This window comes from Dermacentor albipictus, chromosome 8, assembly GCF_038994185.2.
Source record: "Dermacentor albipictus isolate Rhodes 1998 colony chromosome 8, USDA_Dalb.pri_finalv2, whole genome shotgun sequence".
Classification (NCBI taxonomy): Eukaryota; Metazoa; Arthropoda; class Arachnida; order Ixodida; family Ixodidae; genus Dermacentor; species Dermacentor albipictus.
In genome coordinates, this window is record NC_091828.1 from 69687205 (window position 1) to 69714706 (window position 27502).

General features: G+C 47.3%; 1 protein-coding gene across 19 annotated transcripts in view; it reads left to right on the top strand.

Annotated features, from left to right (window-relative positions):
• Positions 1–27502, top strand: part of LOC135914492 (kielin/chordin-like protein) — a 584091-nt gene that overhangs the window by 275019 nt on the left and 281570 nt on the right. For 17 of the 19 annotated variants that reach the window (XM_070523555.1, XM_070523565.1, XM_070523554.1 and 14 more), the window contains one exon: positions 24969–25118. The exons of the other annotated variants lie outside the window; for them this stretch is intronic. In XM_070523555.1, coding sequence (XP_070379656.1) covers positions 24969–25118 — 150 coding nt within the window. The remainder of the gene's footprint in view (positions 1–24968; positions 25119–27502) is intronic. 19 annotated transcript variants of the gene reach the window in all.

Genomic DNA, 27502 nt, shown 5'->3' on the forward strand with positions numbered 1-27502 from the left:
TGTGTCATGTAACTCTGCTGCAAACTCATCTGTTCTGTTTACACCGTCGGCCACTTGTGCGCGCCGCCGGAACTTTCTGCTTCCGTTTGCTGTCGTCACTTTTTGCGACGGTTCAGCTGCCCTTTACGTGTGCAATCCGTCCGCCTGCCCATCATCCCTACTCCGCGGCGAGTGCCTGGGTACCGCTGAAGCTTTCGACAGTGTTCTCCCGGCCACGACGTTTGGTGATTCGGCATCACTTCCGATTTGTTCCGTCACTCCTCCGGCCGCGACTGATGCCCCTGTAGACGTCTTCGCTCGTGCCGTCGACGCGGAACTCACACCTGCGCAGCACACAGAAATTATCAAGCTCCTCCAACGTTTTCGTTCCTCATTCGACATTGACCAACCATCCTTGGGCCGAGCGTCCGCAGTCGTTCACCGTATCGACACCGGTCCACAAACACCATTGCGCCAGCGTCCGTATCGTGTGTCGGCTGCTGAACGCCGTATCATCGACCAGCACGTTGAAGACATGCTGGAGCGTGGCATCATCCAGCCCTCTAACAGTCCCTGGGCATCTCCGGTAGTCCTCGTTAAAAAGAAAGACGGCTCCATTCGGTTCTGCGTCGACTATCGCCGCCTTAACCGAATAACGCGCAAAGATGTATATCCTCTGCCGCGCATCGACGATGCCTTGGACAGTCTGCAGGGAGCGGAATTCTTTTCCTCGCTGGATCTACGCTCCGGGTATTGGCAAGTGCCAATGGCAGAGGCCGATCGCCAAAAGACAGCCTTTGTAACTCCTGATGGGCTATATGAATTTACCGTCATGCCGTTCGGCCTCTGCAACGCGCCTGCCACTTTCGAGCGAATGATGGATAGCATTCTTCGAGGGCTGAAGTGGAAAACGTGCCTGTGTTATTTGGATGACATTGTGGTTTTTTCCACCGACTTTGCGACGCACCTCAGCCGCCTCGAGCAAGTCCTTGCGTGCCTCTCCACTGCAGGACTGCAACTAAATTTGAAGAAATGCCACTTCGGCGCTCGCACGCTTACTATTCTCGGTCATGTAGTTTCCAAAGACGGTATCCTCCCGGACTCCACGAAACTTAGCGCCGTAACCGAGTTCCCCAAACCAACCACCATGAAAGAGCTTCGCAGTTTCATCGGCTTGTGCTCATATTTCCGGCGCTTCATCCGTAACTTTGCCTCTATCATCGCCCCCTTGACGCAGCTTCTCACCGGCAGTTCTGACCTATCAGCCTGGTCCCCGGCATGCGACGACGCATTCCAAGAACTGCGACGCGTTCTCACCTCGCCTCCAGTACTGCGACACTTTGATCCCTCTGCTCCAACTGAGATCCATACGGACGCTAGTGGTGTCGGGCTCGGCGCTGTTCTTGCACAACGCAAGGATGGCTTCGAAGAGTACGTCGTCGCGTATGCCAGCCGCACCCTTACCAAAGCCGAGGCGAACTACTCGGTTACTGAAAAAGAATGTCTGGCCATCATTTGGGCTATCGGCAAATTCCGTCCTTATGTGTACGGGCGTCCATTTGACATCGTGACCGACCATCATGCCCTATGCTGGTTATCTTCTCTAAAAGATCCAACTGGTCGGCTTGCCCGTTGGGCATTGCGCCTACAAGAATACGACATCCGCGTTGTTTATCGCTCAGGCCGAAAGCATTCAGACGCAGACGCTCTATCCCGGTCACCCCTGCCCTCTGGTCCTGTCCGCTCGCCTCTTTATACCTGCGGTGCCTTCGCCCTCAACATTTCCGACATGCCATCAGAGCAGCGCAAAGACCCATGGATCTCTTCGCTTATCGACTTCCTGTCCAGCCACTCGCCAGCACCGACCTCTCGGACGCTTCGTCGCCAAGCCACGCACTTCATCATTCGAGATAACCTGCTGTACCGCCGCAACTACAATTCCAGCGGTCGTAAGTGGTTGCTTGTTATACCCCGACACCTCCGCTCCGACATCTGCGCCACGTTCCACGACGACCCACAATGCGGCCACGCTGGTGTATTAAAGACATACTCTCGCCTCCAGCTTCGGTACTACTGGCGCGGTATGTACCGTTTCGTTCGCCAGTATGTCCGGTTATGCCACCTATGCCAACGACGCAAGACGCCACCTCAACATGCCACCGGCCCCTTGCAACCTTTACCATGCCCCGCGCGCGCGTTCGACCGCGTCGGCATTGACTTATACGGTCCGCTTCCCAACACTCCAAGCGGCAACCGCTGGGTTATTGTTGCTATCGACCACCTCACGCGGTACGCTGAAACTTCAGCCCTAGCATCTGCCACAGCAAAAGACGTCGCCAGTTTTATCCTTCAAAACCTGATTTTACGCCATGGAGCACCTCGCGAATTACTGAGCGACCGCGGTCGCGTTTTCCTCTCAGACGTCATTGCAGCATTGCTAAAGGAGTGTCGCATCATTCACCGCACTACCACAGCATATCATCCACAAACTAACGGGATGACAGAACGTTTCAACCGCACCCTTGGTGACATGATGGCCATGTATGCTTCATCTGACCACTCGAATTGGGATCGCATTCTACCTTTCGTCACCTACGCTTACAATACCGCCACGCAAAGCACCACTGGGTTCTCCCCTTTCTTTCTCCTTTACGGACGCGAACCTTCATGCACTATGGACACGATTCTACCTTACCGGCCAGATGCTTCGGAGTGGACGACTGTTTCTAGAGCGGCTGCTTACGCCGAAGAATGTCGCCAGCTCGCTCGTTCGTTCACATCCCAGGACCAGTGGCGCCAAAAGCTTCGCCACGATTCATCCACCACGGCTACGTGCTTTGCGCCTGGCTCGCTGGTCTGGTTGTGGGTGCCCTCTACTCCTCCAGGCCTTTCCTCCAAGCTGCTCTCCAAGTACCACGGTCCTTATCGGGTACTGAAACAAACATCCGCGGTCAACTACCTCATCGAGCCAACGGAAGCTCCTTCCGACCAGCGTCGTCGGGGCCAGGAAATTGTCCACGTCTCCCGGCTCAAGCAGTGCCATGACCCCCCTGTGTTCCCCTGTCCTTAGGTCGCCAGGATGGCTACTCTTTCGGTGGGGAGTGATTGTACTGAAGGCACTGGGCAGTGGGCATGGTGCTGGTGTGCAGGTGCAAAAGAAGAAGACGACGAGACGTGCTTGCTTCCGTGTTACGATACAGCGCCGACCTCTTTTAAGCCTAGCGCTACAATCTATAACTAGTGACCCTTCTTCTCGGTGAACACCCCCGTTGCAAAATAAATAAGTAAAGAGAGAGCGGTGGTCAGAAAGAAGGGAAAGAGGAGTTACGGATGTCAAGTATCTCTATAAAATGGACCTGATATCTTATATTTAGTGTCACACTGACATTATGCCGGGTGGCAAGCCAAGCTAAACAAGAAATAAAGAGAAAAGTTGCATTTCGGTGCACATGAACACGAGATCGCATCGCTGTATGGATTATGGGATGGAAACTTGCTGTGCATCTGCTGCACTCGCCAAGCTGCGAGACCACAAGATTGCTGACAAAATGGCCCTCCCCAATTTCGGCGCCGAAGTGCTGCTTTTCCCTCGATGTGTGACACCGTTGTCCGCCACCATAGCACCAAGGGCTGTGCGCTACATGTAAACGCTGGCCAATCCCACTACTCTCGATGCACTGGAGTATGTCGAGCGCTGCCGTCGCATACTGTCGCATTCATGTAAACGCGGCTACAACAAACGCACAACGGCGGATCGGGCACGAAGCGCCACTTCACACTGATACTGATCGGGATGACTTCCACACATATGCACATACCCACAGCGGTGAACGCCCGAGAAGCAGCCGGTACACTTAAAATAAATAAAAAGAAGTGAGGAAATGCTAGGCAATATAAGATTTTTCACATTGCCGTCATACGGGTGAGCCAGAGAACATGCGTGCACCGGTTTTCCCAATGTCCAAAATGGAGGAATACAATGGACGAATATATAGCATTTCGTAACCGCTTCATGCAAGCTTCGCTTCGCATACGGGTCTTTCGCGTAACTTCACCAAACCTTAAAATATGGGAATGCCATATAGCTGAACCCAACCAAGGTAATTTTCTTTGCCTTCGCTTCGAGATACTTAGATAATTGTGTCGCATTCCGCATATTTGCGTAATTATTCTTACGTAAGTCTCCAAGTTATCAAGTATTTTAATTAGATGAAAAGTGTCAGTGAGAAAATGGTATAGCAACATAAAGAAACTCGGGATACAGCTTTCTGTTGCCCAATACGTGCTATATAAAAGTGTTTTTACGAGCGTAAAAGAAGCCGGCGAATACACGCAAAATTGTCGCGTGACTGGCCGCACAGGGCGCTTTGCATGTGTAAGCAGGTTTCTTTGCCGTTTGGAAAAACACTATTTTTGTTGCACATATTGAGCAAGAGAAAGCTGTATCGGGAATTTCTCATGTTGATTTTCACTTTTCATCTAGTTATAATACCTGTGAAGTTAACCAATTATTTAAGACTAATTGTGTAATGAGTTGGAATGCCAAACATAACACGAGTATTTCCAAGCAACGGCAGACAACGTTGTCTTAGTTCTGTCCAGCTACGCGGTATCCGCATATAGTTAACATGAGCGTCTTCGCTATGCAGCGAAGCGTGGTGCACACCGCTGCTCACTTGATGCGATGTGCGATGTGAAGCAATGGTAATGCTCAACCCTCCCAGAGATTACGAGCAATGACGCACAGCAAGACCTTAAGCAAACTTGTTTCCTTGTGTGTTCTGTGGACTGCACAAACAGCAGTGGTGCGCGCAACGTAACGTTTAAGAAAACTCAAATCTCTCGTGTTCGACTAACCCGTACGAAAATGAGTGTTGATTAACCATTGATATATTGTTGGGGAATTGTTGAAACAACGGACTTCCACAAATTTCCAAGAGCAATTGAGTTCACTCAACCCTTGCACAACAATATTACCGTTCAGTGTTTTCAATAAACAATTTATTGGGTAATTTGTGTTGATTATTCTAGTTGTTCTTTTGTTGTGTAGCAGTTGAGTCCAGTATACAATAATTAGGACTCGCATATGAAGACATTCCCAACATGTTTTGCGATGCGCTCCAACCTCATTCCTGTCACTTTCCGGCACGTAGGTTCTTCTTTCGCCTCGCTTTCTTTAAAAGAAAATTATGTGTGACCGATGGGGTGGAATCAAACGTCGGCCGTCGAGGCCGGTACTCTAAACAATAGGCCACGAGCACGCGCATACTCCTCTCATTCGAAAGCCAGTAAGCTCTCAAATGCTTGCCGTGTGCGCCGCGTGCCACTTCCTGGTGCTGTCGCTACAGCTGGCGCTTTGAAGCGCCTATCTCCGGGACCGCCCCACTTTCGTAGCCATTTTCGCTACGTAAAAACTGCAACGTTAGACTAGATTCATGACCGCCCAAGTTCATAACCATTTATTTCTTCGCCGGTGTACAAATGCCATCGTCGTTTTAACATACACTAGATGACATAACCATTGACACGATCCTAAATGAGCACGTTTCGGGGAGCAGAAGAAGGCGAAATTCACTTGCAAACACGGTGACTACGCGCATGTGGAGTTCCCCAAAAGTAGACACGGCGGCAGCGCGGCCGGCGATAAGACAGGTGCCGACAGGCGACGACGCTCCCTTCTAGCATCGGACGCACTGTGCGAACCATAGGATGCAAGCGCGTACACCCTACAAACGTACACGGGTGAGATCTTCGAATTTCCTGCGACGTACCCTCTGTCCGTAAAGCAAATATAGTTGTTATCTAATGTCCGTGGTACTAGAGATAAAAGAATGAACGCGCTTTGAGATCGCAACCCGCAGCCGCTATAACCATTGACTTCAAAGAGCTTCAGATTCAGCAACAGCCGCAACAGTATCACAGCTAATCGCTGTATCTGCGGCTGCTCCCGTTTCTCGCCTTGCAAGAAGCACGGGATTTATTTGAGCCTCGCCGAACTGTCGTCATCTCATGTCCCAAGCCTGCAGGTCTCGTATGTTCAGTTAAGAACACCAAAGGGAAATGAAAGAAATACAGGTAACGGACTCTTATCGTACCTTACTTGTCACCTCGTCATCTGCAAAGACGCTACAAACTATTTCCAAAATTTTATTTTTTCCAAAAATAGCAAAACTAGCAGTAATCTTTATTTCTAGGTGGCGCAACAAACGTTAAGGTAGCGTTCGGGTGTGTATGTGAGCGCGCAAGCGGGCGCAACCGAGCATCGTTTTGCGCACACTTTTGCAACAGTACACACGGTTACCGCTAGTTTCGTAGTCGCATTTTTTCGTCGTGGTATTTATTGTTTACGCTATAAATTAGGTTGTTCTTAAAATTTTATGAAGGTTAGTTGATGAAAAATTATTGCTAATTAATTAGTGGTTCTTAAGTGTCGTTATTTTGTGTTTGAAAGGTTTTTATAACTGAATACGATAGCGAAGCCATGTGAAGCTGTGAACGACTTTCGGACTCAGTTATTCGGTTGCAGTTGTGCGTGGTTCATGCCTCGTGCTTTTTGATGAAAGTATTTTCTTTTCGGACATCATGACCCACATTTTAGTGAAATGCTTTAACGACGGTAAGTGGGACGTTTATCCGTTGAAGTGGTTCCCTCACCCAGCTACTAGTCTTCTACTGATGTGCGAGCCTGACGGTTTTGATGAGTTGCACGGCAGAGGCCATGATGCCTGTTGGAGAGAAGGCACCCCGAAACAGTCGCAGCCGCACTTCTGAAGATAGGTAAGTAATCTCGTTTTCTTGGGCACGTAGCCTTCTTTTCTATATTGACATTGACGAGCGTGACATGTTAAGCACACCGTTCACTTTCTTCAAGCAAACCGCATTCTCCGAAGCAAATGCGCGCGATACTAACTCTCGCTGCCGCCGTCACTTCGTTTGAAACAATGGTAGGCGAAGAGGCAGCGGCGCCCCATGTGCGTAAAATTGCATTGCTTCATTTGTTCCTGTCTAATAACCTTTGCTTCATTTGTATGAGAGACAATTGGAACATAAGGATCGGCTTCTTTGCGCAGTGATAATTTTGTACAGTGGCCACGTCATCTTTCATGGGGGCTCACATGGGCCGTCTAAGCGCTTGTTATCGCGTTCCGATACGTGAGAGGCGCGCTGCCTTTCAAGGTATTTAGGCAGGCACTACGACCTTAAGAGAACCGCGACAAATAATTGTGCAGCTGTGCTACGCTTGTACCACACTCGTACCGGAAGGCAGTGTTGCACTTCACGCTTATGCATTTCGTGACTATGGCGGCCTCCGTGGCAATTTGGGGCTCGAGGTCGTGGATACGATCCCTGCAGCGGCCGCATTCCAAAGGAGCGGAATGCAAAAACGCTCGTGCATTGTGCATTGTATGCACGTAAAAATTTCCAGGAAGTCAAAATTAATGCGGAGTCCCCAACTACGACGTGCCTCATAATCAGATCGTTGGTTTGGCACGTGGAACATCAGAATTATTTTTTTTCGGTAGTGGCTCATCGTATACCATATGGTTAGTGTGATCACCTTTTGTGCCGTAGCGGTTAAGCGCGCCTCGATTTAGGTTGCGCTAATGATGCGGCGCACCGCGAAATATATTTCGCCTTTCTGGGATTTGCGGAGAACAGCCAACCAATAGAGAAAGGAATACAACAAGAGCGGACACTCCCATAGAGCCCAGCGGCCGAATTTACTGCAGCGCACCAAGCCGTGGATGTTAAATCCTGAAGCACACTTCCGGTTTCGGTTTTGTGCGCGCGCGTTTTGAATTTTAGCTGGTGCGCGTCACGCGGGCTCCGTTTTTTTTTGCTTTTGCAGCATTTATTTACATAATTATTTTTATTTATTAAATATTTATTTGCAAATTGTTTTATTAAGATTGATTGCGAACGATCTTCACAAGGCTCTATTGAATATGTGCCACGTGCAATTTCATAAAGACATAAATTTCATACAGATTTTGTGAAATGCGCAAAAATTAATGTTTATTTTATTCTTTGTAAATGCTCGTCGCGGGATTTTTGTGAATTCATCCAGCGTTGTGGCACCAGGTAAGCAGCAGTAGTTTCCGCAGGAAGCTCCACCAGACGACATGAGCTGAAAAAATTACAAGCGTTATTTTGGTATTAACATCTAAGAACAATGCCTGCAGAGGCGAAGCGTGCGAAAGCGGTGAGTGGGCGGCATTACAAACAAAACCAGTTCGTATTTACACACACGGCGTAGAAAATACCCGACTCATCCCAAGAAATACCGTACATACCACAAACACATTCTAATTCCAAGCATTCCTCTCTTCCCAATACTTATTTCCTGCACTTTAGTAGTACGAATGCGCGGGCAACGGCGCGTTTAGCGAGCTTGGCTACAACCGACGCGATAGTGCTCTACGAATACACATAGGTAGCCACAACACAGGCTCTCAACCACAGCATGCTGGACGCTCGCAGAATTTCTTCTACTCGCGCTCAAGACAACATGCGTGGGTGCCGTTCAGAAGACAGAATTTTCGAGTTACTAGGTCCTGGCGTTTGATCTCCTTGGCTTATCACTTGTGCGTTCTGCAGGCGCAAGCAACGCACTCCCGTGTTATCACTCTTGACGATTGCTCGTCGCGTTTTCGACAAGCGTGGGTACCGAAAGAAGGCTTAAATTGTTGCGGGGACATAAAAATTGCGACAAATTTGTCGCAGTAAGATTCAGTACGCGCCAAACTAACTCACCACGGCCGAGCTGCTTTTCGCTGCGTCAGAACAGGCGCGGCGAGCGTGCCTCATAACATAAAAGTATCGAAAATAATTTTCAACACTATTGGGCGTCAGAGAAAGAAAAGCGCCATGAACTTGTCAATGCATTAAAGCGCGGAACCGCGCACCACAGCAGAGCTGATTTTCGCTAACCGAGTCACAGCGCCAGGCGCGCCCACTGCACTCGAAAGGTAGCCCAAAAAGTTATGAAATTAGTTTCAATAATGTTGGCAGTCAGTGAAAGCGCCAAAACTTGTCGCAGTAAAATTCAGTACACGCGAAACTGCATCACGGCACCCTGTGCGACTAGCGTGCCCAAAAACTACCGAAATAGTTAAAACAATATTGGGGCTTATAGGAATTGTCGCAAACATCTCCCTGTACGATTCTTTAATTCAAATTAAGTGCTCCACGATGGCCACGCCGTTTTTCGTTAACTGCGTCACAAGTCTAGTCTAGTGGCCGGGCAGTAAGCCTAATTGCTTGAAGTGCGTCGCACAGACTGTCGAACAATGTTTCTCACCTTGCCGTAGTCCAATAGTGCAGTGCTGCCATGTCGAAGTTCCGAATGAACGCAATAATTCGCCGGGAGGCCACCAAACCAGGCTAAACCCCAAAATAGAAAAACAGGCAGACGGGTGCCCGAACAATCCTACGCTCAGATGCGCGGCCGGTTTCTCTCGCTTCGGCGGTGTGTCTGACGAATGACGCAAACATCTGGCTCATGTCTGGCTCGTCATTCGCCGGTTCGCCTGCCGCTAGGCAACGGAAGTAAGCCGCAAAGTTTAATTTATACGCAGGTATCTTAAATTTTTTCGGGAACAATAAAAAAATAAAACAATTTCTGTTAATCTCATTTCACATTCTTCTTTCTTTCGATGCTCGCGACCCCAATTCGTCGATGTTATACTATAGTGTGACGTGTTTCCTGTTTCCCATTTTCGCCGAGTGTCCGCTCTTGTTCAATCCCTTTCTCTATGGCCAACCGATTAGTCACAGCTTCCGCGCGGTGACTGTACACGGATACACAGCGCAAATGAACAGAGGTGTGGTGACGTGGTCAAAGAACACAGCCGCCTACGGGCTCACCTTATCGCCTATCACCGCCAAAACTACCGCAGTAAGCATCTTCATCTAGCGCGGCGGGTTGCCGTTGAAGGCCTACTGTACAATTTCAATAAGCGATAACCGAAACATGCCACCGTTCTCCGCTGCCTCTTTGAGTTGGACCGATCCGAATGTGCGTTGTTTCCAGAAGCGAAAGGAGCGCCAATCGGCGCGTTGTCGCCTCGAGCTAAGCGTCGCACTCGAGCACCATTTTCGCGGTGAAGAATGACGCGTGCATGAAGCTAGCTCACTGCGCGGACGCTACCGCGCAAAACGCACAAGGGCGCGTACGCGACATTCTGCACGCAAATCGCGCAAGATGATCGGAGCCACGCCGGAGCGGCTAGCTTCAAAGAAGCAGTACATGTTCTCACTCGTACAGGCACGCTCACGCTCGCATCGCTCTCGGCGTATGTTTAGGTCATTCCTTCTACTGGACTTCTACCCAAAGATTTGATATCTGTTTGGTATCGGCTATGCACTGTCGCGTGGTCTTTTGCTCTGCGAGAGAGCCGGGAATATTTTCCCCTCTGCAAAACATCGCTGTGCGTGTTTTAGCTAACATTTACCGTAGCAACCCATTTCTTCCTTTTCTCAACGGCACTCGTAAAGAGTCACAAATTTTTATTTGCCAGTATAGTGTGTACTTCTATTTCGTGTGTATTTATGTGCAGTGTGTGGCAGATTCTTAATCCACGCAATCTCATTTTCTGTCCACATTCCCTTCTCACAGGTTACGTATGCAGCAAATTCCCAGGTGCTAAAGTGTTCTACGTCGAAAGCACCTTGGCGTCGTGCAAGAGACACCCGTTGATATGTGGCTGATTCACTAGCAAGCTCGCATCTCTGTTGCCACTCTCCATCAAGAGGGATCTTAAACAATTTTTTGTGCTGCTCTGTGGTGTAATAGCTGCCGAATGGACGCTGTGAAGGCTTACTTTCGATTTGCTCTGGCGTTTAGTAGTAAAGGATGGGCTACCCATTGAGGGGAGGCATTTACTTTTGTTTGTGAGAATGTTTACCAGCCTAACCAAGTGATACGTGCGTACTGTAAACAGCAGCAGGAGCAGAGGCGGTCGACGGACGAGGAAATAGGTAGGAGCACAAACGAGCGCAAGCTCTACTAAAAGTTTGCTTTTGATGACAAAGGTATTAAACACACTGGTCAACTTGATAAAGGTAAAGAGCCGTGCATGCGTGGCAAGAACAGCCATGTGCGACAAGAAAAAAATATGAAAAAGCCATGTCATGTAGAATAAACGTGCGTGAAAAACGAGAGCTATCGGTCAAATCTTTCGAAAAAGCGAAAGATTTGTCCGATAAGTGATACTACCCAACGAGAAATACTCTTTTCAGAACTGCAACTTTTTCCTACCAAAGGCAACAGATAACTTGGTTATGCATTTGTATCGTTTCTGATCAATAAATATTGCTTCTGGGACTCCTCTGGTGTGGCGGTATAAAGCAGAAAAAACGATTCTTTCATCACAAAGACCAGAACACAAGAGGACTTATGGAAGCATTATTTATTGATCTCGAAGAAATATTCATAAGCAAGATTTCTGTGACCCTTAGTGGGAAAGAGTTGCTGCAGTACTTCTCGTTAATAACACTTACAGGAGAAACATTTCAGTTTTCATGCTTTTGTTAGTTTTTGACGCACATGTTTATTCTACAGGACGTATTTCGGTCCTTTTTTGTTGTGCCGGGCTGTTTATGCTGCGCATCCATGGCTTTTTCTTCGTGAAGTTGGCCAGTGTGTTTAAAATCTTCGTCTTCACGAATAAATTTCTAGTTTAGTCAGCGTTCATGTGTGTTCCTACCTTAATACATCCTTCTCGTCTCTGTTTGGGTGGTTGTCAAATATAAATGTACACCGAATTGGCGAAGTGTCCATAGAATTGAACATGGAGTTATTTGCGCTGTTTATTTCAGGAAGAACGCTATAGGGTCTTCCCTTTGTTTTTGACACTGAGTACATTTTTCTAGTTCAACTTCAAGGAGTCCCCTGAGGAAGCGAATAAGAGTGATGGTAACTTCCTCTGTGTGTAAGATTTATGAATTTCATCCATTCAAGGCATGACATGGCACATGCCTGATTGTAGGTTGCAAGCATTCGTAGTAAGATCTACTTTTTGGTTCTAATGACGCTTCTTTGTACTGCGCTGCATTCTCCTCGCACATGAACCTTTTTATGCTCTAAGTGCATGCGTTCTTTTTCTATATGTTGAAGCGAAAATCGTGAGCTTAAATATGCATATATATCATATTCCTTGTAATCTTTTTCAACATGGGTGCTGTAGCTCCCTCTGTCTTTCAGTTGCTGCTTTGTCCAAATTTTTATGCAACCTTTATGTATTTTATGCAGCAAAATTCTGGTGCTATTTTAATAACACTTTATCTGCGAAATTGAGGTAATTGGTGTTTCGTATATCCATTTATTTGCGTTTTTCACTGTCTCAGCAATTTGGCTGTCGAGACATTGGAACGTTTTCTTATCCTTTATGACTGTTTCTGGGGTGCTTGATACTGAAAGTGCAGGTGACCATTTATTTGGCTGTTTGGAATTGTGCTAGCCATGTGTTACTACCAATATTTTGTGCTAAATATTTTTTCTCTTATCGTTCAAGGTATTAGCCTCTCCTTATCTCTTTATTGACTGAGGTACCACTTAGTTGCTGGGTATAGGGAAAAAGGCCCCAAAAAGTGCTTTAATTAGCTTTGTGCAAGCCCAGAAAAATTACCTGAAAATGAGCTCACAAAATTGAGGAAATGCCACTAACAAACTCTTCTGTACCCTAAATTAACATAATCAAATGGTGTAGTGTTCTTGACTTGTGCCAGGGAGATAAGCTGCTTTCATTACGCAAAAGCTTCATAAGTTTATTTCTGAAGAAAGCAATCCTGGCTTGTCAGAAACACGATTCAGGTGTTCACCATGGCCGACAACTTTCTAAATGATGTCTCGTCAAATAATAGCTAAGTTGAGTGATGTTATTTTATAAAATAATTGGGCAACATGAAAATATATATATCTCGAAGACAAAGCTCAGACAAGTCTACTTTGGTACTTCATTAAATTTTAATCCCGGTGAAAGACGTGTGCTAAAGGTTGTATATATTTACGTCAAGTCATTTGTTTCAAGTTTGCTATTTTGCCAGCTCACAGTCAGCCGTAGCTCTTCCTGTGATGTGTTAGTGTGCGCAACATTTTAATGTAACATATTCAGATGTATTTTGTGCATTCACATGCAAGCAGCTTCAAGTGTTCATGTGTTCAAAGTTGGTTGCTACAAGGGTATGCTTAAATCCTCTCTTTTGAGTCGCTTTGCCTTCTAGTCATAAACTTAAGTCGAAAGTGAAGAGCGCAATGATCGTTTTGATTGGATTCATATGTATAGGTTTTTTCAGATGTATTTACACTGCTATAGTGCTGTAGGTACTAGCCTATGTCTCCAGGTTCGATGTAGTGGTGCCTTATGTGCTGTAATGTTTCACGTGCACGCATCTTTAGTGTAAATAAAGGTGCTTCAAGTTGATCAGTCTCTCCTTTGATTTTGTTTGTGTTTGGGAAAGTTATGAGCAGGCACCGGGGTATGCAAGTGTGAACAGGGAAGCAATTTCAGTATATGAATAAAGATACACTAGCCCAACGAAACGTCAATCATATTTCAATGGCGACTTCTGAAATCTCAATGGCATCTCAAGTTTGCCACAATATGCTTTTCAATGCTGTGGCAATAATAACTCAACAACAGGTCAACGGAACTACCACAACGTCAGCTCAACGCAGAATCAATGGTAACTAAACAACCATTCAACAAAACGAACACAACGGGCCGTCTAAGCACAACGGACTTTCAATGGTAACTTAACAATTATTCAACATTGAGGTACCCAATGGGGTTTCAATTAAATTTCAGTGGCCAATATTCAAGAGTCCTCAACACTCAACCCAACAATTATCCAACTCAATAATTCCTTAATAAAAAACTCAACATTGACCAACAACATTTGAATGCCTTCTCAATAATTTTTTTGTACGGGAAACGCTGAAGAAAGTACACATTCGCCGCCAACATCACTGCAAAATATCGCCAAGCAAAGCAAAGCACAGAAAGCTTCGCTTACGTCGATTTCCACAGTACGTGGGATCCACATATGTTTTTTTCTTTTGTTGTGGGTAGCTGAGACCGAATTAAGCACGTACAAAACCGTTCGTCTCACATGCAATACACCCCGGACTTAGGAATAGTGTTAAACACTTCATAAAATATTAGCAAAACAGCATTATTGCAATATTTATCCTAAAACTACGGGAGAACTTGGCGGCATAGCAAATCACAAGCGGAGACATGTGGTGTAGTCAGAGGTAAACTAGTTCATCACGGTTGGCTCACGGTGGCGAGGTGATGTAAGCAGCAGAGTTCTTTCTTACTAACTTAGAAGTGTTGCATGTTTGTTGTTTAATTTAAAAACCATGTTGCCTTTTTCTATCAGAAAACTAATCGCCCAGGCTCTGGGGTATAGTGTTTTAAGATACGGTATGTGTTGTTTTTTTAACTGCTCTTTCACATGGAAATGTCGAGTTAATAGGATTTTCAAAAACATCGCTACAAGCGTCCTCTACATGCCACAGGAGAATTTGCCCAGCAGTGTCTTTAGAACAGCTGGTTAGCCTTCTTTTGAGAATCTTTTTAAACAAATCGTAGTACTTAAATATTTTTAGAGCAGTGCATACAGACACATAATTACGAAACCGGTACCGTTGAGACATGTTGCTCGTTATCTTAAACCGAGAGGGCGCACTCACTACCGTAAAGCAACAAGACGCTATTATGTTCCTGCTATCTTCAATGAACTACCGGACGATGTATTTTCTTCGTCCACCCGCAAAACACTGAGAGTTGCTGTTCAAGCGTTACAGAACCTTTAATATGTACTGATGTTATCAGTGCATCTTTGATAATGTGTGTTGGTTGTGCCAAATGCACAACCAGCTTCTGATGGAGTTCTGGTGTGGCGCGTAGATTGCCGCGGCTGCCGGTTGTCGCCGCACAAGCCCTCTTGTGGCTTCGGCGCTTCCGTTTTGTATACTGTTTTAACTATACTGAATAAAGATTGTTATTATTATTATAGCAACACTAATGTTTTGCAGCGGGTCACAGATGGCTCGGGTCGAGGTAGCGTCCAGCCGGTTTTGGAGACTCGGGCGTGGCCGCAGTAACCTTGAGGATGAAGCGTTAGGAGACCGGGGTATCCTGGCCAGGATGCGGGACGTACAAGCTCCGGCCCGTAGCCTAACCATTCACGTTCTCGCAGCGCGTGCAGGCATCCAAACGTGTCACGGTAAAATTACTTTGCCTCGGAAAGTCGCGAAGCGCAGTAACAGGTTGACAAGTTCAGCGGTCGGATGAGCCCGGTGGTTCGGGTCCGGAAGACTACGGCCCGTCTTCAGTTCCCTTCCTGGATCGGCAGCGGTGTTCTGCAACGCATTTCGCGCTCCTCTCCTCTTCCTGGCTTCGGGTTGCTTCACCATTAGTCGTCCTAGAAGCTCCGTGTTTTTCACGAATGGGTTATCTTGAGATTTGTGAATTCGCGGGATTCGCTACTGTACTTTTCTTTTTTGTTGTCCTTGCGCCACACAACCTCTTGCCAGCACGCTCTTCTCGTGATCGTCTTTTCCTTAAGCACAGCACACAGGTCCGCGCGCTCTGCATCATCACCTCAGATCATCACCATTTTCTCCGAGGAAGACAATATATTCAATTTACTTAGACTGGAGGTCTGTTTCTCCTTCACTGCACTTATCCTCGCGCACTTCACTCATGACAAAGCTCTAGTCTAAGTAAATGGAATATATTTTCTCCCTCTGAGACTTCGGTGTTACAAGCGGGATAAAAAGATGGCTGTTGTCCACATGTTTAAGTGCAATTTACCAGGCGGTCGAAACACGCCGCCGTCCTGGACAAAGCGCGGAAAATGTCTGTTAGGAGCCTACATCGGTTCCCAAGCAGCTTCTCCTCACCATGTTAACGAACACTTATGCCTACGGTTCAAAAAATGCCCTCGTACAAACTACTGCGCGAAAGAAGGAAGCAAACTCAAGGTTCGCACTGTCAAAAGGCGGCAGGATTTTTGCACGAAGGACTGAGATCTGGGGGGGATTCAGCCACCTGGATGAAGGGATCTGCAAAAGATTGTCTAAACCGATGTCTTCCCCCCCCCCGACTCCGCATTATTAAAAAAGGAGAACAGTAAACCTACATTGGCTGCAACTTTTGTAATGCCAGGGGAATTCAGTTTCCAAAAACTGCGCCACGTTTATTTCCTTCATTAAACGCGCAGCAGCTAGGAATAAGAAAGGCTAAATAAGGACACTGCTTGAATTTTTCAAATTTTCTTTTCACGTTATCATGGCCCCTAGCACCCGGTATTGTGATGAATAGGAATCGCTTCGTATACCTGATTTCTTGAACCGCAGTGATAAGATGGGTCGTAGACTTATGCTTCAAATAAAAGGTTCAAATGGGAAGGATTTCATACATTTTCTGTGCTGACTGGTGAGTATGAATTACTGACTGTGAAATATAGCTTGGGCATTTTTCCTGACATTTACCGCCCCCCCCCACACACACCAAAGAGAACGTGCCTGCTGCTTTTATATTTTAAGTACCTTCCTCTCTTGGAGCAATAAAAATGGTGACAAACTGATCTTTGGTGGCCATTTAAACATTGACGTGCTTATATCTTGCCGGAATTCTGTGATATATTGGAAGCTAACGCATTAGCTATTGCTACCGAAATCCCCTCGCAGTCAGGCTCACATTTGCGTGCTCCTTAGCGTTAGCATAACAAGTGCCACAAACGAACCTGGGGGCTCGGGTGTCCTTAAACCACATGTACTACCTCCTATCTCATTTAGCTTTAAGGAATTTCATTTTGGGCGTGCAAGGCCAAGTTCAACGGTTCAACCCCTTTTCAACACATACTTACTGATCCCCTTAATCTGTCAACTGTTTGTCTATAGCGAAATGGGACGACGTTTTCCGCGGCACCGATGTTGGCAAGGCACCTATTGTTTTTTATGCGAAGCATATTACGAGAGCTCAACCCAGCTCCTCAGGCGCGGCGGTGTCGCCATGAAATCACGTGACACCGTGACGTCACGACAGAGGAGAAGTGGCTTTGGCTCAACTTTGCAAGACGGGCTGGGCGGGTCGAACCAGGGTCTCCGGAGTGTGGGACGGAGACGCTACCACTGAGCCACGAGTACGATGCTTCAAAGCGGTACAAAAGCGCCTCTAGTGAATGCGGTGTTGCCTTAGAAACGAGCTGTTTCTAAGGCGTGCGTCTCTTGCTCAGGCGCACATTTCGTTGTCGCGCCGAACGCTGCTTTGCTCGACGCTCACCGCGTCCAATGCGGGGCGCGTAGTCGCTGCCCTGTAGCCCATTGTCTTACACCCCTTGGCGGGTCGACGGGAACGCTGTCGCGTTCCACTCTTGAAGGCGAAGAAGTAATGCATGAGTTGTTTCTTCGTCTAGCCGAACCAAATATAGCCAAGCAACAGCAGTTCACCAGGCTAAACAGTGGTACAACAACTAAAATAAAGGCTAGTATGCTTCGCATCCTGGGCTTAACCTTACCTAAGCCACAGCCATTTTTGTTTTTTTTTTGTATACCGACTTTTAAGCGCGTATAACGAATGTATTCCTCACAACATTAGAGAATGGCCGCGCAAGGCCAGGAAACCTCGGCTTACATCAGAGCGTCTACAGACTAATAAACCTTAAAATGCACTCTACGAGCGCTTCTACAACGAAGCTGTATATTCCTAGGCGAAACACTCGTGGTCCGACCACAGAAACCCTATTGCTGGGGTATGAGCCATTGTTTAGGAGGGTATGAGCCATTGCATTCATCTTACGTCACGGAAGGACAAGTTCATATCTGACGAAGTGCGGACGTGCTTCGTGCCGGCTCTGCTGTTTTCCTGTGCTTTGGCGGACTATCGAACTTTTCCTGGAAATTCTACATACAAGCGACCGACGGAACCTACAAGAAACATGGGGATACCGGATTTCTGGCGGTAGGCCCCTTTTTCGACTTTTACGGACATTTGAAATTCGAAGGCGGCCAGCCGAGCGCTAGGCCTAACCGAGTTCCCCGCGCGAAGGGGCCGAGCCGAAGCCTAGGCGAGGCCGTGCGGCGCTCGCAAGCTAACAAGACCTGGAAATGGAGACCGTGGACAATGCTGCTCCCCCGGACGAGCTCTCAAGCGGGGGAACGTGGTTTATTCGGAGAAAAGGCCGTTTCACGCCCGAGCAAAGCGGCACATCCGCCGTGCGCGAGCCGACGGGGAGCGGTACGAGGCCCAACCCCCGGCTGGGGAAGAAGCTGGCTGCAAGATCGGTCGAGAAGCAGCACGCGGAGGTTCCGGAAGGTGCTGAGAAAATTATTATTCGCCCGAAAGGAGGTATCAATCGCATCCTGGAGGAAGTTGGAATATTGCGCATGCACGTCTACCTGGCCCAGGCAGCCGGGGTCGACCCGGAGGCTGCAGACGAAGACGTAGCATCACCAAACCTGACGCAGCAGTCGATCATGATAGCTACGCTAGATGCGGCACGGGCAAGCAAGTACGCTGCGATCACGGCCCTTCGCATCGGTGGATCGATGGTCGAGACGAAGGCGTATATTGCCATGCCGGAAAGCGGAGGGAAAGGAGTGATCCACGACGTTCCGCTGGATGAAACTCACGAGGAAATGCTCGATGCACTTAGAAGAAATAAGAAAAACCCATCGATCATTGGAGTCAGAAGACTTGGGGCGAAATCCAAATCTGTATTGATCCTGTTTGAAGACTGGAAAGTGCCGATGCAAGTTTACCTCCGATGCTTCCCCACACGCTGCTACCTATACAAGAAAAAATATGAAGTATGCGTCACCTGCGGAAAACTTGGACATCGGGCGGATGTTTGCCCGAACCCCAACGACGTCAGATGTCGGGGGTGCGGAGCCGAAAACCCCGAACCAGATCACAGCTGCGAGCCTCGATGCCTGCTATGCAAGAAAGCCCACCTCCTAGGCGACAACAAGTGCCGGGAGATATATCGCATGCCGTACATCATCAAGAAAAAATTATGGGAGAAGAAGATAGAACAAGAGAAGCTCCAGGTGCAATCCCCAACTCAAGGCAAGCCCCAGGACACCACCTCGGCACCTAGAGAGGAGCACCGAGGCAGAGCAAGGGATGCTACCAGAGACCACGCGGGGCAGCAGTCGAGAGCGAGATCTAGCTCGAGACCCGGAAGGAGGTCCAATTCGTGGTCCGGACGAGGCCGCCAGCAGACTTCAGCCAAGTGGCCTGCTGACCAGGGCCGGGGACCTGCTAACCAGGGCCGGGGACCCGGATTGCCGCCCAGGGACCCCAAGGACCCGTGGGGAAAAAAGAAGAAAGAAGAAAATACCCACTTGGTAAGCTTTGGTAGCAAGGGCTCCCAGGCTGAAAAAGATGAGGTTAGCTTACTTAAGAAAGAAATACAGGAGCAGAAGAAAGCAAACATGAGGTTAGAACGATTGCTGAGGGAAACCCAAAATCAGCTGAGCGCGCTAAAAACAGAGAGGGTACTTGCAGAGGCTCCCCAAAAATGCAACACCCACATCACTCCTCCTGCTCCTGTGCCAGCTGCATCTGGTCAGGAGGAAGAGGATATGAATGTGGATTTTACGAGACAACCCCCTTCCAAACGTAAGGCGGGGGAGACCGACCCGCTGGCGAGCTGGCAAAAGAAAATTGAAACGTGGCTGATGAAAATGGACAAGGAGAACGAAACCATGAAAGCAGGACAGCTACAGAATGGAGGAGCAATTCCGCTATTACAGGCGCAAGTGAACCAACAATCTTGCAAAATAGACGCCCTAAGCACTTCGATCGATACCTTAGGCACGACAATAGCTAGGCTGTGCCAGAAATTCGGAGCCATAGAAGCTATTCTTAATAGAAATGGATAAAAATTCGGTTAAGAAAAATGCCTCCACATTCTGGCAGTGGAATTGTAGGGGGTACCAGAGGAAAAGAGCGTTGCTGCAACAATACCTCGAGCTGCAACAGGAAGCACCCGTAGCCATAGTTGTGCAGGAAACGGGAAAGGCCCCTGTTAGATTATCGGGTTACCAAAGCTTTGACAGCGGCAAGGGGGATAAATGCCGAGTCGCCACCTTCGTAAAGCGAAACATTGTAACCATTGTCCATGATGTCTCCCCCAGCGAGGCAGAGGCTGTTCTCGTCGAGATTATCACAGGGAAGAAAAATAGAGATAGCATATTCCTGCTGAATGTGTACAGCACACCCAAGCAAAAGAAAATTAGATTCATTACTTTATTCCGCAAAGCACCCGACCACAGCACACAGCACCCGACCTCACGATAAGCCATATGGCGGGAACAGTAACATGGAAAAGCACAGGAAAAATCTAGGCAGCGACCACTTTATTATTTCGCTCACGCTAGGAAAAGGCGTCAAAACACGCCTCATCAAACAACCAAAATTAACGGAGTGGGATAAATTCAGAGAGATAAGAAAGGAGGCCTCACTGCCGGACGATATCTACAATATCGACGAGTGGACACACCTCCTTAAAACGCATATAGAGGAAGCGACTACAACTATAGAGGATGACGACGCACCCCCAGCACTAGACAGCAAACTGCTGAACATGTGGAGCAGAAAGAGTAATCTGGAAAAAAGACTCAAGGCACAAAGATGGAACAGGAATATCCGGCGCGAACTAGCCAGACTCAACAAAGAAATAGAAACATATGCGATTAAGCTCAACGAGCAAAATTGTTACAGCAAGTGCGATGAGATGGAAACCAATATGAGTCTCTCCAAAACATGGAGCCTTCTCAGACATCTAATCGACCCTAGTAAATCAAAAATGCAAGCTAGTACAAACCAGGTGAGAGCGAGGCATGGCTTCGTTGGCACAGATGACGAGCTCATTAGCGAGCTCCAAGAGACATATCTTGGAAAAGCAGAGAGCGAGGTGTTTAGGGACTACGAGGGACCTCCCAATCCAGATCTCGATGCTCCCATCACCACGACAGAGGTTAGAGCAGAGATTAATAACCTCAGAAAGAGATCGGCCCCCGGTCCGGACGGGATAACAAACACCGCTCTTAGGAATCTAGACGATGAGTCCATCATTGCATTAACCAAATTTATGAGCCAGGTGTGGGAGAAAGGAGAACTCCCAAAAACATGGAAACAGGCGGACGTAGTCTTTATTCCCAAGCCAGGCAAAGTACCCGGCTTGAACAACATGCGACCAATCTCCCTCACCTCGTGTGTAGGGAAATTGATGGAGCATGTTGTTCAAACGAGACTGACCAGGTACATGGAGGAGAATGATCTCTGGCCGCATGAAATGGTTGGATTCAGGCCAGGGCTCAGTACACAAGACGTCATGCTCAGACTTAAGCATGATATCTTAGACCGATACGACTCAACTGACACCAGGGCGATCCTAGGTCTCGACCTCACCAAGGCATTTGACAACGTTAGCCATAAGGCTATCTTGGTAGGCCTCGAAGAGGTAGGTGTGGGACACAGGGTATATGCATACGTCAAAGACTTTCTGTCGCAGAGGGAGGCGAATATAAAATTTCTGGATGTAAAATCCCCTCCCATCACACTTGGGAGCAAGGGAACCCCGCAAGGGTCAGTGCTCTCGCCCTTCCTATTCAACATAGCGATGAGGGGTCTCCCAGCGGAACTCAATAAGATTAAATCGATTAAATTTAGCATGTACGCGGATGATATAAACATCTGGGTTAACAGTGGGAGTGACGCAGCCATCGAACTTAAACTACAGATAGCGGCGAATATGGTGGAAGAGTACGCGGCCAGCAGAGGCTTGGCGTGCTCGCCACAGAAATCGGAGCTGTTAATCATTGAGCCAAAACATCAAAGGAGACACGCTGGAAGCAGCAGTCCCATCACTGTTTTCGTAAACGGAAACGAGGTTCCCAAGGTGGAGGAAATAAGAATTCTGGGCATGTATATCCAGAGAAATGGATGCAACCTCACGACAATCAAAAAGCTAGAAGGATACGCGGCGCAAGTAACGGGGATCTTTAGGAGAATTTCACTCAAAGGCAGGGGCCTCAAAGAGAACAGCCTCCTCAGACTCATGCAAGCCTTCATTACCAGCCGTATAGCGTATGCCACACCGTATCTTGTGTTTAGACGAGAAGAAAAGGATAAAATAGATGCGATCATTAGGAAGAGCGTTAAGAGAGCACTAGGGCTCCCAGACTCGACCTCGACAGACCTCATCCTCAAAATGGGGGTACACAACACGCTAGTTGAAGTCACTGAGGCAGTACGAGTGTCTCAGTTGGAAAGATTAGGCCAGTCTAAAACAGGGAGAAAAATCATGGAATGGGTAGGAATTCAATGTGACAGGGGTGCCCCGACTGACAAGAAAGACATTCCGTTGGACGTGCGTTAGCGCTTCCGAATCGCGCCCCTACCTAAAAATATGCATCCTATCTACAACAAAGAGAGGAGAGCTCACAGGGCTAAAGCTCTAGTAAATAAACTTAAAGACACACCGGCGCATAACGTAGCGTACGTGGACGCCGCTTGCGGCAGAGACGGGTCTGCGGTATCGACGGTGGTTGATGGCGACGGGTGCGTTAAAATAGCGTGCTCCACGTGCACGAGGGACGCCTGTACAGCCGAGGAGGTTGCAGTAGCGCTCGCTTGTGCGGGAACAAAAGCGGGAGTAATATTATGCGATAACAAATTAGCTATCCGAAATTTTAACAAAGGGAGAATCTCGGAAGAAGCCCTCCACATTCTACTCAAAAACCCTCCGAGGAGGGACATAACGTTTATTTGGGTACCAGCCCATGAAGAAGTCCCAGGCAACGAAGCCGCTCATGAGCTCGCCCGAGCACTCTACCACCGGGCAACTCTAGAGCAGCCAGTTCCAGGGATAAAAGATAGCCTGATCACGTACAGGGAAATTGTCGACCACTACAAAGCCGAAAGAAGAATCTTTCCGCCTCCGCATCGGCCTCTCGCTCTGGAGGACGCTCGCATTTGGCGACGCCTCCAGGGAAACAATTACCCACGCCACACTGGATATACTTAACACAGACGAGGGACTATAACGACGCCCTCTGCAAAATTTGTAAGCAAAAAGGTACGCTAGACCATATAATATGGGAGTGTGCTGGATCTCCAGGGGCCAAGGAAAACATTGTCAGTAGAGAAGCCTGGGAGGCCTTGCTCCAGAGCGAGGCTGAAGACGACCAGCGTCGAGCAATCCGCCTGGCCGTTGAGGCCGTGAAGACTCACCGTCCTCAACGCGCGGGGACTGCTTCGTCCTCCTCCCCTACCTACGTGTAGGTTAAGAGGCGGGCACCCCAGCTCGGTGGAACAATAAAGTTTTCAATCAATCAATCAAGTTCATATCTACAGCGACTGCATAGCCGCTATCAGAGCTTTCCAAAAGGGCATGGTCTGCACACAGGCTCTCATAATTGTTTCAAAGAAAGAGATTAAGAACCACTTCATATACTGGTTCCCGGCACACTTAGGACCAAAGATCGGCGTCATCCCCAACCTTAACGAAGCGGCACACGGGGCTGCGTGCGCGCTTACAGACTGCGCGGCTTCACCCGACCACTCGGAGAATAAGGACGCGCCCACCACATACAATGAAATCACTAAACACTACTACCTACAACGCAGACAGTATAGCACGCCACACCGCACGCTCACTCGAGCTCAAGGGGTTACACTAAGAATGCTACAAACAGACACATACCTCACGCAAAACAGATTACACCATTACATGCCTGACCTCTACGACAGGTCTTATTGCACCAATTGCAATACATCCCTTAACGTATATCATTTACTCTGGCCGTGCTCGCGAACTCACATAAACTCCGAACCGGACAAGCGCAAGTTTGAAGAAGCAATCCGTAGCGAAGAACTCGCTCCCTAACTCTGGGCCGTCCAGCAGGTCCACGACGCCGCCAGGAAACTCAACCTCCTGGTTCCGTGGTGGGAGACGCCCACTCCATGAAAGCCCAAAGCTCTCGTGGCCTGCAGGACCTGAATAAAGTTGATTTCCTTCCTTCCTTCTCGTTGGGTTGGCATAGAAATGCTTACGCATATAGTACATAGACATTGATCTACGTATCATTCCAGGGAAGAGAAACAGTGGGGAACGGGGTTTAAGGCAACATCATGATGACATAATTATCTCACAGCAAAGCTGGGGCGCGCCATTGGCTTCGCCGGCAGTAACGTCGTTTCTCTCTCACCGCAGAGCGCGCTCGCAGCGATCTCTCTCCGACTGCGTAAGAGGTTCAAAAATGTGTCGCTGTCTTTAAGTAAATGAATGTGCGGCCGCGGTGTGTAACTTGGTAATGGCAGCACATAACCGCGTCATAAACACTATTGGATGGGTCCATGACAGCTTCCACTGCAAAAAAAATACATATATATAAATTGGCACGGAGTTTGTACCTCGCTGGATAGCTTCTATATACATTAAAGACTATTCCGATTATCCACAACTCCTTAATTGTTACCCTGATGACGGCGAAATACGCGCGTGGTGACTGTGTATATATGCAGTTGAATAAATTTGCGTGATTGTATATTTCATGGGTTGGATTTGCCCCTGCAATGGAGATCATTTAAATCAGTTTATTTTTTTTCTCATTGAATAGCGGCAAATACTCAGTGGCACAAAACCAGGTAACCGTGTTGGCATCAAAAATGTTCAATAAGAAGCGCCACATACACAGTTTCACATAGACAGTGAACGAAGCTGATCCAACGATCGTTTTGAAGCCACTTCCTTAACTATAGCAGCCGGTGCGTTACCCATAAATCCATGGACTACCAAGTGAACCAAGTTGACGTGAAAGAAGCTACCTGCCGATAGACAAACAGGCAGAGACACTGGCAAACATGCAGCGAACTTCGTGAAAATCTCGAAGAAGGCGAATTTTATTATAACTAAACTAGTCTGCTCTAGATTTATCCAAACAATCCCGCATTTTCTTCCCACAGCACTTGCGCTCAATGCGCCTGTCCGCCCGGCGAGAAGAAGTGCCATCTTCTCGGCAGCAGGTGCCATTGTATCGATGGGAAATACTACATGCCTGGTTCCGACGAATGTGTCCAAAATAAAGAGGACTGTATGTTCGTCAACCCGGCCAGGTAAGACTCCCATTTATGTCTGTTACGAGCGTGGCAGTGACGTTGAATTTTGAAAAATTGAAGTTTTGAAGTTGAAAAAAGACGATGCCACGTTGAAACGCAAGAAGCAACTACTCGAATGTTCTGTTCTTGTCTTGTCTTGTGTTTTGTCCCAGACAGTGGCGCGTACCCACTATGGGGGATTGGCCAAGAAGCAGGCGGTTTTCCGTAAGGTTAGAAGTATAGAGAAACTACATTTGAATAGTGGAGCGTGGGACGATAAAACTATAATTTAGACTTGCAATGAAAGTATTGGTAAGAATTTTGATAAAACAATTTAACGTAAAGAAATGATGTAATAGAAACTATGGATAATTGTAGAAAATCAGCAAAGTACTCTTTTTGTCTCTAATAAAATTGTAAACAGCAAGAAAAGCATCCCTGTGCCTGGTTCCCAGTGAAGTTGCCCCAAAAGAAAGAATGTTTGTCGAGGTTAGTGATAGGCGAAGTTTGGTCAATGAGTATTCTAATATTCTTCTTTGTCTTAGAAAGCGGCGGCATGAGAGAAAATTATGTTCAATAGTTTCAGGCGCACTGCAATAAGAACATAGAGGGGACAGCGCGAGACCAGACCTGTGTAAGTAAAAATTTAGAGGAGGTATACGACATCTTAATTTTGTAAAAGATACTTCCGATAGCCTTGCAGGACACCAATTAATATTCCATGGGAAGTTAAGATAGTGGAATTCAGAGCACGGTGTTAGCATGGATATTGCAGAATTTCGAGATGTAGCGAAATTTCTGTACCTTGCCGCGGTGACATAAGCTGATGTCGGCAAAACAGATTTGCTAGGGCCGTTAAGGGATGCTCGTGCGAGTGAATCTGCCATTTCATTCAAGTGCAACCCACGTTGTCCCGGTACCCAAAGCAAACATACTTTTCGTAAGTACGGAGGTATCATCGAACGAAATTTTCTTTGAATTACTGAATTTAATGATGCAGTTAGTGCTGTGCATACAGATAGCGAGTCGGTCACGATGACAGCGAATGTGTCTTATGGGGGGAGTTTCCGTAATGCTAATATAATCGCTAATAATTCTGCCTGAAATATAGCTGTGAAGTCGGGAAGGCGAAGGGAGTAGGACCATTGAAGAGATTCAGAGAAGATCCCCACTCCTGCCTTCTCATTACAAACAGAAACGTCAGTAGCTACTACGTTGTCAGTGGTAAGCTGGTGCAGGTGGCCGTGTAAGATATCAATTAAATATCGCCTTGGTAATAGTTTAGCATGATTAGGAAATATGTCCTCGAACTCAATTTTGAGGTCTGTAAAGGCATCATTTGAATCGTATACTTGGCTTATGGATACCATACCATCCAGTTTTTCAACTGTGCTTGTACAAATACTGTCTGAGGGCTGTGCGATCTCGACCACGATATTTGGAAAAACTCAGCAGGTTCAGTGATAAAGGCATATTGCGTACGTCTTTTTGAAAACTCATAAATATTTAAAAATATCTGAACCGTAAGCATGCGGAATCTGCAATCTAGGGTAAGTATATGAGCTTCCTGATATAAAACAACGTTCTCAACAAATCTAGGAAGCCCGAGGCATGACCGTAGAGCTTCTCTTTCTAAAAGTCTGAGAGGTTTAGTATTTTAGGCGGGGCCACCGGAAAGTATCACGCAGCCGAATTCTGATATGCGCCGAACGTACATTTTATAGATCATCAGTAACGTATCCCTGCGTAGTCCAGAGCGACGGTGGCTGAACCGGCGGTGCTATAGCTGCCGCTCGTTCTGCCTTTGTTTTAATATGTTCAATGTGACTGCGCCAGGTGAGTTTGCCATTGTAAATGACACCAAGGTACTTAACTTCGTGAACTTGAGGAATGATTTCCTGTCGGTATTGTAAAGTAATTTGCACCTGTGCAGTTAATGGGAATACCAATACCGCACTTTTGCTGTTATTTAACGACATGCATAACCCCTCTAGCCATGTCTCCAGCATTCCTAAGTAATTCTGCAGAGGCTGTTGTAGTGAATGTATACTATTTGCGCACGTAAAAAATGCGATATCGTCCGCGTAACTATAAACATGTACTTCCGGACACAAAGGAATTGTGCTTAGCAAAATATTAAACAATATTGGTTAAAGAACGGAACGCTGTGGTACACCTCTTGTCTGCTTGTGTTTGGACGTCGAAATACCGTGTTGGTAACAATAAAACTCGCTATCTCTTGTAAATCCATAGATCCAAGCGGTTATATATTTTGAGATATTCGTATACTGAAGTTTATCGAATAGAATACAATGTTCTACAGAGTCGTATGCTTTTGATACATCTAGCGTCACCAAAGCTGCGTACTCTCGATTGCGGCGAGCAAGTTTAACGCGGCTCTC